At 39.7% G+C, this 15,319-nt stretch overlaps 1 protein-coding gene and 1 long non-coding RNA gene across 7 annotated transcripts in view; one reads left to right on the top strand and one right to left on the bottom strand.

The window, feature by feature from the left end:
- The window catches only part of LOC103719124 (MADS-box protein EJ2-like), a 47,475-nt gene extending 46,964 nt beyond the window's left edge, over positions 1–511 (top strand). For 3 of the 5 annotated variants that reach the window (XM_088708623.2, XM_008808204.5, XM_008808208.6), the window contains 2 exons: positions 34–72; positions 160–511. In XM_088708623.2, the coding sequence (XP_088564749.1) occupies positions 34–72; positions 160–294 (174 nt within the window). In that variant the 3' untranslated portion in view covers positions 295–511. Of the gene's footprint in view, positions 1–33; positions 73–141 lie in introns of all 5 variants that reach the window. The other 2 variants (XM_026809264.4, XM_008808205.5) reach the window with 2 other exon arrangements.
- Positions 1–9,916, bottom strand: part of LOC113463534 (uncharacterized) — a 40,004-nt gene extending 30,088 nt beyond the window's left edge. Inside the window, exons 1-2 of one of the 2 annotated variants that reach the window (XR_015971982.2) lie at positions 9,432–9,916; positions 9,251–9,344 (exon numbers count right to left, since the gene is read on the bottom strand). This is a non-coding gene — a long non-coding RNA (uncharacterized LOC113463534). The remainder of the gene's footprint in view (positions 1–9,250; positions 9,345–9,431) is intronic. The other variant, XR_003387893.4, reaches the window with a different exon arrangement.
- Positions 9,917–15,319: the final 5,403 nt, after the last annotated feature.

Here is a 15,319-nt window from a genome sequence, read left to right as displayed (position 1 = left end):
TCTGTCTCTTTTTTCTGTTTTCACCTAAAGCAGAGGAAGGCATTGCTTGAGGAGAAAGGGTTTATAGAATCCGTAAGAAAAATTTTTATCGTAGCTCTCTCGCGCGCGCGCGCGCGGCAACTTGTTGCTCTCTAATGTCAGGTTATCGTGATGGAGCAGAATGGAGCTGCAGTGGAGCACAACAAGGATGTTAGCAACAATAGCGAGGGCGCTTTGTCCCAGGGGATACACGAAGAGCCAGGGGTGCAACCTGCCAAGTGCCATGCGCCACGTTGCTTATTATTATTTTCCTAGGAAGAATAAGCAGGCAGTTGGAAGGGTCTTAATTAAGATAGTGTGGGTCCAAAGTCTCAAGAAAAATAGAGTGGGACAGGGACCATGTAATCTCATGTATTTCACTGTTATTTTACATATGTATGATAATACCAATAAACATATGATGTGCTGAGCTGTTGATTCCAGTTAGACCGCAACCATTTATACCACCATTTGGACGACTTTTATGCCTTAAGATGCGTTGGATGGGGATCATTTTTTAGCTATCCATTTCCAATCTGTCAGGTCAGATCAGTTTTTTCTGATTTAGTTCGATTTGGGATTAAACCAGGTTAAAAAGTAACCAAAATGTAAGTTGTTTTTGGTTAAAGGGATCGGGTAATTTAGTTGTATCTTCTCATACATTTGGTTGGGGTATGTCAGATTACGAGGTAATAAGACAATTTCTGAAAATTATTTATTTAGAAAAATAATTATAGGAGGAAATAAATTTTTATCATATTTGATAGGTAGAAAAATTACTGTAGAAAATGACATCAGAAAGAAAAATTATCTTCTTAGGTTGGAGATAATCTTAAATGAAAATATTACTATATTTTCAATAATAATTTTAAATAAATAATTTAAATAATAATATATTTTATTTTTTAAAAAAAAGTTTATTCTATTTGTTGGCTATGGACTATTAAAAAGGAACAGTTGTAGGTTTCAACACAAAAAAATTGGGACATTTCTATAAAGCAATAACAATTTCAGATTATTTCTACTCAATAGTGTGGTGCAGAAAAAAATATCATCCTTCTGGTGGCATTTATTTTACCTTTTTTTTGATAAAATAAGTATAAGATTTATTATTTATTTTATCATCTCTCCTATTCTCCTTTCATACCAAATATGATAATGTAATATAAAATTTATTTTTTCATGTTAGATTATTTTCAACCAAATGAACACCTAAACATGTTTTGTATGGAAAACAACAATTATAACCTACAGACATCATAAATTAGTCACTTCATGCTATTAATTTAAAATTATATATTACATATTAACAATCAATTACATGAAAGTGGCTGCAGGTTAGTTTTGATTTTTAAGCTCAAGGTAGTTTTGGAGGTAAATACAGTTCCAAATTGGTTGAGGCAGGAATTAGAACATTCTTAAAGCTTGCCATTTTTTTTTGAAAGTACTCACTTTGGATTGGACCTGCCCATCCTTAACACGTTTTAGACTAAAAATAGTTGTCCTCATCCTCTCCGGTTTTTGTATGAACTGCAGGTCCATTTCAACTATATCTATTGCCAGCCTTGCATCAATCTGTGCAGCACATATATCGTCTCCCATCCACCGGTGGATGATTGTGCTAGATACGATACAGTGTAATAATATATAGAAGAAGGTACGCGAGGTAGCGATACATCCTCTCGCTTTCAAGCAAAAGAGCAGGGATCTAGAATGCCGATGTTGTGTTATCGTTCAAAGCTTCGACTTGGCCTCACCTTGGGTTAAAGCTATTGTTGCTGCTAGAAATCAGCTCGATCAAGATGCCGAGCTGGCTAAGTTGTTGGAGGGCTCGGATGATTGGTCATTTATATCGTAGAGATCAGCCGAAGGTCACTATATGCCTCCAAGGTTGCAAGGTGGTGGTTGCTGTACTCGGGTGGCGATGGCTCCATCGCTAGTCGCGCTCGAGATAGTGTCGCGAAGAGAAAACCGTGCTCGGACCTGCACTCCAACATTGGATTTGAATTGAAACAACAAAGACGAAGAAATCCTCTTACCGAAGCATGTTCGGTTGGCGACCCTCCAATGCCTAAGTCAAATGACTCACAAAGAATAGTGGAGGTGTTGTGAGAGCGGTAGAGTAACCGCACAAAAGCATAAGAGGTCTTGAAAGAACTTACCTAAAGGGTCCCTTGGGGATGGTTTGTATAGGCAAAGGTTAGTGCCCATCGATAAGGAATTCAGGCATGCAGATTGACTGTCTTTGGTAGCCCATCACATGTCCCAAAGGTCATACGTGGGCATTTTCGCTCGCGCATTTCACTCATGGTCAAGATGTTGCCAATTGGGGAGAGAATTTGAAATTTGAAAGACTCTCCACATGCCTCTAGATTGGCCACATGGTAGACTTGGATTGGTTGATTGGGGTCTTCATAGCGAGCTCTAATTGGTCAATTGCCACATCAGTTGTGGTCGGTTCCGAGGTGTATCAGCTGCTACAGAAATAAGTTATTGATGCCTCAATATTTAGCTTAAGCTCAACTCGTTCATTCAGTGAATGAGTTGATCAAACTGGACTTTTTAGCCTGCCAAGTTTTGGCTCATGAGCCAATTACATATATATACCTATACATACATACATACATATATGTAAGTATGTATGTATCTATCTATGTATATGTGTGTGTATAATTACAAGAGAGAGAGAGATGGACTAGGATTTGATTGAGTAGATCTCCACTTAGATTCGATCAGAATTAGATTGATTCGAGCCGTTGCATATAATCTGCTACCTATAAACTATTCACATATCAAAAACAATGTGATCTAGATATTTTTAGCATATACGACAATAGGAAAAAAATTAAATAGTTTAAATAACACAAGATGATACATATTTTTTTACTATGTAATGCATAAGCTAGTAGTCTCCAAATTACATGACTCTTTTGTGTGTAAGCAATTTAATGATAGTGTTGACGCCAAAATCTTGCCCAATGATTGTGGATCTCACTAAAGATCTAGAGATAAGGAGGGCATTGATCGATCTGTTATGGTAGAAGATGGAATGCCGATCTACCATGGAGAGTCATGGATTTGTGTAGCTCAGGCTCAACTTTAGCTTCTATTCAATTCTTGGGCTTAGCTTCTTCCAACACAGTACACTCGGAAATGAAGTTGGCAAGTGCATGTACCTTAATGGCAGATCTGGGCCGATAATTTATATCGAACTCTCCAAGCTCAACAGCTTACTTGACTAAGCAGCCAGAAGTTTTTGACTTCTATAGTACCTGCATCTACGGTTGACCAGGCATCACTTTGATGGTATAAGCTTGAAGGTATAGCCACAGTCTCCAAGCTGAAATAATCAGGGAATAGCCTATTTTCTCCATTCTTAGGTACTTTACCTCAAAATCACGAAGGAGTTTGCTCATATAGTAAATAAATCTTTGACTTCTATTCTATTCTCTGACAAGAACCGAGCAAATTGCTAAGGGAGAGATGACCATGTAAAGATACAAAAAGTTTAGTAAGAAGTGGTAGAGATTTGAAGTACTGCTTTAGTTGATTGAACACTGATTAGCATTCCTCCATCCATTCAAAGTTTCTGATATTCTGTAGGACTTTGAAGAAGGGGAGTCACTTTTTCACCAACCTAGAGATAAATCAACGAAGAGCAGTTATCCGACCAGCAAGCTGTTGGACCTCTTTTACTATCTTTGGAATAGTCATCGCTAATACTGCTTGGATCTTCTCTATGTTGGCTTCAATTTCTCATTGGGTCACCATGAAACCCAGGAACTTTTCCGAATTGACTCCAAATGTACACTTGCTCGGATTGAGCTTCATATTATATTTTCTTAGGGTCAAGAAGGTTTCGTGTAGATCGGTGATGTCATGTTCAGCCTTCTAGCTCTTCATGAGCATGTCATCCACATATATTTCTATACTCCAGTTGATTTAATCCTTGAAGACACGATTGGCAGTCGTCGATATGTAGCTCCGATATTCTTCAGTCTAGATGGCATCATGTAGTAGCAATATAACCCCTTGTCAGTGATGAACGTCATTTTCTCCTCATTCATGGGGTACATTCTAATTTGATTATGTCCTGAGAATGCATCCATGAACCTGAGAAGCTGGTGGCCTGAGGTGGCATCAACAAGTTAATCGATCTTCAAGAGTGGAGAGATATCTTTCGGGCAGGTCTTGTTAAGGTCGGTGAAGTCGATACATGCTCTCCAATGCCTATTAGCCATTTTGACGAGAACCACATTGGCTATCCAATCTGAGTAGTTGACTTTATGGATCTAGGCCTCCACGCACATATCAACCTCTTCATCGATAGCTTGTTGTTGCTCAAGGGCGAAGCTCCTCTTTTTCTGCCATACCGACTGATGCTTGGGATCTACATTCAACTTGTGCATCACAACAGAAGGATATACATCTGACATTTCAATGGTTAACCAGGCGAGCTTGTTGGTGTTAAAGCGAAGGAACTAGATGAGTCGGTTCTTCATTTCATCATCAAGCAATGAGTCAATCTGGACTGCCCGACTGTCTCCCTTATCAAAAAGCGGGATGGAGATGAATTCCTTAGCTAATTCCCCGCACAATTTCTTTCGTTCATGTCAGACATCCAAACCTTCAACAAGCAGCATTTTTAGGAGCATGGTGTTTCTTCTAAGGATAGCCACATAGCATTGCCGAGCTATCTTGTGGTTGCGTCTAACTTCTCCAACCCCATTATTGGTGGAAAATCTCATCATTAGATGATAGGTGGATACCACCCCTCGCATTGAATTAATTTAGGCCAACCAAGAATGGCGTTGTATGCTAAAGGGACCATGACGACCAAGAAGTCTAGTATCACAATCGCCTATCGGCATTCTGAGCTAGCTATGACTAGAAGGTGATTACTCCTTCCACATGTGCAAGATCTCTAGAAAAACTAATCAAAGAAGAGTCAATCATTCTTAGACGATCTATTGGTAAGTTCATTTTCTGGAATGCATCACAGAACAAGATATTTGCAGAGATTCCATAATCCACTAAAACTCTTCTTACATCAAAATTTGCTACAGTGAGAAAGTTTACAACTGCATGATCATAGGGGGTTTGCACCCCCTCCAGGTCGGCGCCCGAGAAAGATATGACTTTCTGAAATTTTGGTCTCTTTGGGGTTGAATCTCCTACTTGAGTTGCTCGAGCGTTAGCCTTTCGAGCCATTAAACTCGATCCTTCTGCTATAAGTCCACTTGAGATAGAATTAATGACCCCCACCATGGATCAGTAGTGTTCTAGCTTTTTGGTTGAGCGCTTGTCCCACTGCGCTCCCTCTTCTTGGCATCGGTTGTCTATACACCGACCAAGATGTCCTCGATAAATGAGAGCCTCGATCTCGTCCTTCAGTTGAATGTGCACTTTAGTATCATAGCGATGATCCTTATGGAACCAACAATATTTCTTGGAATTCCTGATAGATGAAGGGAGCTCCATCGTTTTTGGTCACTGTAAATACTCTCGTTCTATTTCCATCAAGATCTAGGCCTTAAGCGTGTTGAGAGGAATATACCTCTGAAACCTCAGTGGTGGGATCCTCGATTGCCGATGGCTATCCCCATCATGTCTGAGCCTCTTTCTTGGTTCTTGTCTTTCTTTTAAATCCCCTTCTATTGCCCTTTCGCCTTTATTTTCCTCCCTCCGAACTACCATGGCCTCTTCGGCTTTGATGCATTTCTTGTCTCAGGACAACAACTCGTCTAGGTCTTTCGGAATCCTCTTCTCCAAGAATAAGTAGAAATCGAAAGATATCAATCTGCTCCTTGCTACTGACAATGTGGTCTTCTCATCTAAGTCTTGAATCTCCAGCATCTCCATATTGAAATGATTGATATAGCTCTTGAGGAACTCATCTTTCCTCTGCTTTACCATGAATAGACTAGCAGTGTCCTTCTGCCTCCGGCTCCTCTCAAACTGGGTATCTTGAATGTCGTCAACAATGATTTTTCCATGATTGCCTTGGAGAATGATGGGTCGGCTCTAATCTATAGATCTTCTCTGTAGTCGGGTTGCCTTCCTCTCGGAGCTTTGAATTTGTTGTTCATCTCTACGATCATTCGATTGAGGTTGACTAGAGGAATTCCGAATCTCTTGAGTCGGAGCCTATTTCGGAATGAGTGCCAGGAAGACCATCTTCTCGGTGTCGGCTGAAATTCTTACGATAGAGATCAGTATGTTGGACTGGGTCGTCTTAACGGTCTGGTGGCACGGCAATAGTTTGTTGGTTCGAGTGTTGCATACCTTGAACTACCTCCGTCAGAGTCTGCATTTATTAGACGAGCAAATTAAACTACTTGGGCATTGCTACTTTGCGAGCCAATGGCACAGTCGGAGATCGTCAAGGGCTAGGCCTAAAGTCGTCAGACTCTTGCTGGGGTTGGTTGATGGAATGGTGATTGTTTTGTTTGGACTTCATCTCACTTGGATCTCTAAAAAACCTCAAAAGAAGAGGACCCTCATGTAGCGCCAACATGTTGTCGCTCAAAATCTGACCTGACAGATGGACGAGCTGATGGACGATCTACTCTATGTAGTTGAACTGTAGGAACGTCGTATGGCACTGGAGCTAATCTACGACCATATAAAATGATCAAGGGGTTGCCAGAATGTGTCCCGCTGGGGACCTTCAGATGCTTAAGCCAAACAGAATTTCAAAAGAAAATAGAAAAAATAAAAGAGAGGTAGAAGTATAAGAGTATGGTATGCAGATTTCTCATCATACCTAGGGATCCTCGTGCTTGGTGTTTATAAAGGAGAGAGCACGAATCGGAGCAATTCGAATCGCGCCATTCACAATGAGTACTTAGCTCTTTCCATATCTGCTGATTGAGATGGTTAGGATATTTCTTTTCAAGTGCATCATGATTAGGCCTTTTCCTTATTTGCCAATCTAGTTGGTTATGATACTCTTTTTTTGGTTCGTCGAGATCACGCCGAGTTGTAACCAATCATGCTGATTGTTTGGAGATTTAATTGGCCGTTGATTTTACTAGACACATATCATTGTCTGGTTGGTACGCTAAGCTGTCAGGAGAAATTTTCAGGATAGTTAATTCAAACCATATCGTTGTCTTTTCTCACCAATAATGATAGCAGCTACTCTTTCTGGTGCCTTTGAGCACATCCAGCCACAATCCACCATTGCCACCAAGGTTGAGGTCAAGATCGACTACAGTGAAGGTGAGGTTGAGATCGATGCAGGAGGGCGAGGGGCAAGATTGACATGGTAGCTAATTTGATAACAAAGCTGATGATGAGATCAGGATCGATGGCTGCAACAAAGCCGAGCACAAGCGAGCCAAGCTCGAGCTGGCTCAATTTTCTATATATAATCCGAACTTGGGTTAGATCCTCTCAACATAATCTGAGTTCAAGTTGAAATCTTGCATAAATTCGAGCTAAAGCTCGAAGAGTCCTCCAGCAGAACAAAAATCATATGGGGCAGAAACCATAGAAAAAAATATGAAGTCAGCTTCCAATTTTGCCATGTTTCCTCTGGTGCCCGTCTTAAATAAGCAATCCAAAAGTCAGAGACTCCTTCTAGCAATAGAGTATTCAATCCCATGATTTGAAAAAAAAAATTAAAAAAATAAAATCGTGTATGGCATTCTCTTTCTTCCTCGTTTATAAAATATATTTTGTACCAGTACATACTACATGGCTAAGTAATACGTACTAAGTAAATTAATCATCTAGCAAGTCAATAAACATATCTAGGTAAATCGATATACACTTTCTAAAATATAATGTTCAACAATACACAATATACGGTCAGATGACACACACTTAATAAATTAGTTATCTAGAATCTAATACACATCTCTAAGTAAATTGGTACATAATTTTCTGAACATAATGTTTACTAGTATATACTATATAGCTTGTGATAGATACTATACATTCTATAAGCTTATTTGATATATACCCAATAGTTATCCAATACACACCTTTAGGTAAATCGATATACAATTTTCAGAATATGCTTTTTATCAATACACATTGCATGGCCAGATGATACACACTAACAAATTAGTCATCTAATAAGCCAATACACACCTCTAGGTAAATTGATATATTGTTTTCAAAATATGGTATCCATCAATACCAGTATATAGTTTCCTAGCTTTGCATAGCATAAAAAATTATATAATACCATTTCTTAGATTTTATAAACTCTTAGGTGCAAAGATCTTAGATTTGTTTATATATTCTTTCATGCCTGCCCTAAGTTTCGTTCCCTCCAGCATACCTATGTTTACGACTACAAATAGGTCGGGTTGACTTGCGACCCGGCCTAACCCAACCCATTTAGACTCGATGTGATCTGTTTTAAAGGATCCGTAAAGTTAGGATGGGTTAGACTCGATGTGATCCGTTTTAAAGGATCCGTAAAGTTAATATGGGTTCTAAAATTAGACCTATTCTATTTTCTGGGTTGGGTTTGGGTTCTACTGAATTCCAATCTAGCCTAACCCGATCCGTTGTTTTTTTGGATTTTTTAGATCATTTACTCAACGGCTCGATCCAACCCAACCCGAATCTGAATAAATTGTTTGATTCCACTGACCTGCAGAAGGTGTCTTAGATCCGTGAGATTATTGTCCATCCTCTATTTTCTTCTATTTTTTTAAAAGAGATTTAAATTGAGCACGTTGAAGAAAATCTTTATTTGTTCCGATCAGATTGTAAGCTTGATTTCAATTTCCCATGATGTAATGATGTATGTAATTGGATATTGCATGACATGCTAAAACACTGAGTTGGGTCGGGGCCATCGTGATCCGATCCAAACCCAGCTGTGTTTATCTTTTTTTACACCCTTACGGGAAGTTCTCCAAAGTCGAAATATTTATAGTCCCGAGAGCAATGGATCACGGGCAGCACAAGCATCGAGCAGGTGGTGGTCAGCATGGTCCAGAAAAAGGGTCTGTGCCGTGTAAAGGTTCCCAAAATGGAAAGATTTAAGAAAAAGGTATACACTTCTCCCAGATGCAAATAACCAACAAAATAAAAAAAAATGATTATCCTTATGCCTGCTCCAAAACGTAACGAAATAAATAGAAACCATTTTTCGTGACCCAAAAATAAAAAGATAGAAACACGAACCCTTTTTTGCCATGTATGGAAAGTTGCAGTATTTTTTGGGAGCTAAATTATACATTTTGTCCATAAAATGATAGGTGCGTACCAGTTAGTAGCACGGTATAGCGAACGAGCTTTCAGCTGGATGGCTGGAGAACATCAATTGTGTTTTAGCAGCAAGAAATGCAGGCTTTGAGTACCTGATTCAAAGTGAACAAAATAAATATACCTACCTCCAATAGTTTTATGCTATCCCAAGAGAGAGAGAGAGAGATAGATAGACTTACTGAAGCATTACACTCGATCTATTCTCGGTTTCTCGTGAGCATTTGTTCTCCATTTATATTCACTCTCTGCATCTCTATAGGCTCTCCGTCGATCCCCCTTAACATCCCATGCTGGCGTTCTGGGCCACGGATACACGTGAGAAGAAGTTTAACAGGGGCTGGCTGAGGAAGAGAAAGAGAGGAGGAGATGGGTGTCGCGGAGGCGGAGGCGGAGGCAGCCGGCGCCGGAGAAGGACCGTCGGTGACCGGTGGTACGGCCACGGCGGAGGAAGCCGCCCTCGGGTCATCCCGTCCGCTTGTGCCCCTGCCCTTTTTTTATAGGGCTTCGCGGAGACGGTTCCGTTTCAATGCGTCAGACGAGAGGACGGCGGGGCCGAATAATGCCACCGTGGCTTGACGTGGACCCAAAGAGAGTTCTGGTTGGCGATGAACACGCAAACGTCGCCCCGTTTGGAAGAGTTTTTGAAGTTTTTTTTGACCCTGCAAAAATATTCTTAGATAAAAAAATATTTAGTAAAAATTATGGAAAGCTGTTTAAGCTTTTTCAAAAAAAATAAAAATTGGAGCTTTCTGAAAAAACTATTTTGAGCTTTATTGAAAATCTTTTTTTATCAAAATATCCATAATAAAATATAACAATTATATACTTTGTTCGTTTATAAATCTAAAAACCTGCTGGAGCCCTAACAAAAAACCCTAACCGAGGAACAAACTCCTTTCTGTGGAAGAAAAGATATTCTTGTCTCCTATTATTGTATTATACTATAAATATAATATTATATTATATTATATCATAATATATTGATATGTTGTATTAAATAATTTAATATTATATTATATTATGAAAAATTAATGTACATTAATAATTATAATATTTTGTACCTTTATTATTGTATTATACTATAAATATAATATTATATTACATTATATCATAATATATTGATATATTATAATAATATTATATTACATTACAGTAATATTATACTATATCATATATTTGTGTATTAATATATATTATATTTTATTATGCTCTGTTGTATAATACTATGCAATGTTCTTTATGGTAATTTTGTCGTACAAAAGTATTTTCTCAGTTTGCTTATCAAACACATGTTAAAGTGTCACAACACTTTATAAATATAGTTACCAAACAATAAACAACATTTTATAAAAGCTCTACTTCAGAAAACTCTACTTCCAACAGCTCTACTTGCAAAAGCTCTACTGCCAACAGCTCCTCCAAACAGGGCCGAAGAGCCTGGCATGCGGCTTGCAGAGTGAAATACACTACAGTACTCATTTGTTGTTATTTTCTTTTTCTTGTTTTTTCTTTTCGCTAAAGGAGTACAGTGGAACGAATATTTTTTAGTTGGATTAGGTGCGCCGCTGAGCTCGGCTGATGGACCAGTCCAATCAAAAAGCAACTCAATGAAATTCTTTTCTGTTCGTGTTACATCTGTGTTGCTTCGTGGTTGGATTGAACGTTGCTGTCGTAATATTCCCCTCTACAAGCTTAAAGTTGGATCAGATTCTGGCATCCAAGTAAGTTGTAGGATACTTGAAGGAAGAGCGAGGTGATCAAGACAACAAATCAGATTGTAGATGTTGGAAACGTCCCATTAGGAGACTTAATGGGGCCTTCGTGCCAATTAGGTGCTTGCTTCATTTTTTAAGTAAATTCATTAAAGTGATAAATATAGCTAATAATCTATTTGAAGTTGTGGAATACAAAAGGTTTCTAAGAAATATCAAGAGGTTTGCAATGAATTTTCATCTCTCCTTATGGAAGGAATATGAAAAAGTTAACTAAGGTTAAAGAGGATCCCTAGCCTAGCCTTTATAAAATAAGGCAAGTTTTCATCTTTTCCCATCAAAAGAGGCAAATTCAGCAAGGCATAGGCTTGAAGAGTCGTCTTGATCTTAAGAGTGTGTGACTTGTGAGTGGTTGATTTCTTTTCTACTTGAATAATAATGGCTAGAGGTAAAATTCTATCATTTTCCCACTGTGTACTTATGTGTGTATTTTGTAACATAGGATATATGCCCCTTTCTAACAGTAGGATTAAGGCCAAATTAAAATAATAACATGCAATGGCAATCCATATCCGGAACTCTCCAAATCCACTGGAAAGCCATTGAGGATCCACTCCCATGACCCAAACCAACTCAGCTGAGTGTTTTTTTTTTTTTTTTCAGAAAAGTGCTTATAGATAATAAGTTACATAACTAGGATAGCCCTCGTCCAAATATTCTTGGACTCTCCAAATCCAATTGAAAGCAAGACTTGATCCTATATCATTTGCTATATACCACTGTTAAGAATTTTGTTAGCTAGGTAAGATGGTACATTCAGTCATGACCTTTTATAGCATGGCCATGTAGGATGGCTTAGTTTTCCTTGATTCATTGATGAATTAACATATAATAGAAAGTCAAAAAAATTTCTAGAAAAGCATTGCTTGGCATTCATGCTTGATATGCTCTATTTTGATGAAAGGCAAACTCTATATAAGCTGAGTAAGTCAAAGATGTGATCTAAGAGTGGCAATTAACAGATCAGTTTAGGTTTGGGTCAGATTGACCTCATAAGGACCTCGCCCAAATACAACCTGACCCACCAGCAGGTTAAAAATGACAAACGGAACCCAACCTACAAAAAGCAATTCCAAGCTAATTTGCTTCTAGAAATAGATGGCCTATTTTTGATAGTTTTGGACCATTTGTGCTGCAATCCATATCTCATTTTAGTTTTAAGCCATTGAATCAATGACCCAATAACTCATATTGTTATAATATTTTTGAATATATATGTATGCTTTTGTTTGTGTATATACAATGTAGTACAAGTCTAGATTGGTCGACGGTCTTGACACAAACTCCAACGCAACTTGTTGGTGAGTCGGGCCAAGTTAGGTCCGATTAGCAATTGCCACCTCTGCCGATCCATATAAGATCCATTTAATATTTTCAGTCACAAAAGAAAATTTAGTTTCTCAAGGCATGGTCATCATTGATGTTACGATGCAATTACCCACCTATAGACACCCACGAGCTTACAGACCACTCAAGCAGACATTGCCCAAGAGTTTTGATCATATTTCTCGGGTCTGATCGCAAAAAAATGAGCTTCTCAAGAGCCGAGGTCGGCTCGGCCTTCGGCAGGGTCCGAGGTCGGCCCGGCTCTTAGCGAGTTCGAGTCCTGGCCTACTCGACTCTGAGGTTTGCTCGGCAGGAATTGGATGGTTTCATGCTAGAGTCGGACGATCCATTTTGCCTCCCATCAGTCATCAATGATGTTACAATGCAATTACCCACCTACAGACACCCATGAGCTTATAGACCACTCAAGCAGACATTGCCTAAGAGTTTTCATCATATTTCTCGGGTCTGATTGCAAAAAGATGAGCTTCTCAAGAGTCGAGGTCGGCTTGGCCTCTAGCCGAGGTCAGCTCAGCCTTCGGCGGGGTTCGAGATCGGCCTGGCTCTTAGTGGGACCGAGGCTTGGCCTGCTCAGCTCTAAGATCTGTTCGGTAGGAATTGGGTGGTTCCACGCTAGAGTAGGACGATCCATTTTGCCTCCTATCAGTCATCAATGATGTTACGATGCAATTACCCACCTACAGACACCTGCGAGCTTACAGACCACTAAAGCAGACATTGCAACTGCGAGCTTACAGACCACTAAAGCAGACATTGCCCAAGAGTTTTCATCATATTTCTCGGGTCTGATCGCAAAAAGATGAGCTTCTCAAGAGCCGATACTCATAAAATCCTAGTCGTCAAGCTGCTTCTTTATGGCCCTGAACTTGTTTCCGGACTTGGAATCAATTATTTCCCACTGCACACCTCTGCTCTTAGGAAGTTGGATTGGGTAGGGCATATAAACAAGATTGACCGACACCTTAACAACTAGACTTCGCAGCTCGTATCAATCAATGGTCGGATGGTACTAGTTTTCTCCTTGGCAAATCGTGCTTGAAACTACTCCTGACGTCTAGAAGTAACCCCACCTTGCACAGGCTGCATCACCATTCTGGAAGGATGCTCTTCGGATAGAGAAAAGCTTATTCTGCAGCATCGATGGCTCAATGGCAAAACGTTGGTCCGACCGGCGTCTGGGTGACCAAATCTGGCTACACTCTTCCCTTCACTCCCTTCGGTAGCTGCAGAGCCTTCCATCAAGGTAGGTAAGGCTTTGCAATTCCATGGCGGCTCCCTTGCGGGATTTTGATTTCAACGACGCAAGGAGGGGGTGTTGAGGCTGTAAGACCCAATGGACTTGGCTCAGTCCACTTGACCGGCCCAGCCCTTTTTGGCCCAAAAAGAATAAAGAAAAAAAATTGGCACGTGCCACGCAGGTGCCTAGAGAGAAGAGACTCCTGATTGGAGTCTTCTTCCTCTCCGAGAAGGTCGGACAGAATCTGACTCTAAGCCCGATTCCGGTTGCAGCTGAGCTATATTTAGAGCTCCTCCCCATCTTCCTTTTCCCCCACCAAAAAAAACGGCCTCAATCGGAGCTCATTATCAGAGTAATTCCTCAGCCTTTCTCTACAAACGTCGACGGTTATCGACGCTGTTACCGCGGCCAAACGCCACCAGAAGTCAGGTAAGAACATGGCAATCTTTGTTTAACTCCTCTCTGCCTCATCCCTAACCTTTGGAAGCTCATTTTCGACCAGCAATTGTCGAATTCTTGACGGAAAATAGTAATGCCCTGTTTTCTCTGTTTTGCTCAACCGACTCTGTTTGCTTCCAATTCTAGCTGTCTCCATTGCTGGCGCTTATCATCGGAGGCTCTTACCTTGATCCCTCATGGTGGCTAGAAGTTGTAGTCGGAGCTCTAGCCACCGAGATGCGTTGGTTTCAAAGTTCATGGGATCGAAACCCCTACCTTTTTTTTGTTGCTTTTGGTGCTGTCGACGGTTGTGGATCCCTGACCCCAGGCACCACCTATAGCCATCCTCTTCCTTCTTCTTCCTTAGTTAGAGAGAGAAGCTTCCTTTCTCTCTCTTCACCATCCTTTCTCTCTCTTGTTCCTCTCTAATGAACTTTCTCTTTCTAGAGATGTTGGATCCAAATATGGTACCTCTCTCTGTGATTTTGGATCAATCCTATGAAGGGTCCTAATCCATGGCCGGCGGCCTACGCGCCCGCCCCCACCTTGGCCCTTCCAGGATATTGTTAGAATTGGTTACTGTGATCTCTATCTAAACCCTTGTATCCTGATGCGAGTGTGATCAGATGAATTCTGTTTTGATTGGATCGACAGTGTCGGGCACTTACCGCTCGATCAGTCCTATCTTTCTTCATTCTTATCGAGCATGAAGCCATATCTCTCTTTGTTTGGGTCCCAGTTGACTCTATTGTGGAGGCCCTGAACTGTCCCAGTAACTGGGCGGTAAACCGACCCATTACTTAAGCCTTAGCTAGATTTTTTTAAATTTAGCCACTATTGATCTTCATTTGACTAGTTGAATTTGAATTCATCTTGTTAGACCCACCCAGGTAGTTATGTACTACCACTTAACCGATCTCTACCTAACCGATATGATTTGGGCATGAGTTGCTATGCCTAATAATATTTTAATTTTGACTTTGATTGGCTTTTAAGATACTGATAAAAATTAATTATATTTTAATGATATTAAAATAGGTACGCCTGACCTGTCTAGCTGAAGTAAATTTTTTGAAGTGAGAAGAGGTAAGTAACCTAATGCTTTAAAATGTATTTTCTATTTTTTTAATAAAATAATAATTCGTTGATTAAAATTTTTATATTTATTTTATACTTAGTTAAATGGGTCAGACATGTTAATGTTATGATCGTAATCATTTTAAATTATGTTGTGTTATGAAATCTAGAAAATATGACTATATAAAATATGAAA

Source organism: Phoenix dactylifera, chromosome 12, assembly GCF_051530095.1.
Source record: "Phoenix dactylifera cultivar Ajwa chromosome 12, Ajwa_hap1_PhDact_Kaust_v1.1, whole genome shotgun sequence".
NCBI classification, from domain to species: domain Eukaryota; kingdom Viridiplantae; phylum Streptophyta; class Magnoliopsida; order Arecales; family Arecaceae; genus Phoenix; species Phoenix dactylifera.
The sequence above is the reverse complement of the archived record's forward strand: the minus strand, read 5'-3'. Positions and strand labels throughout refer to the sequence as shown.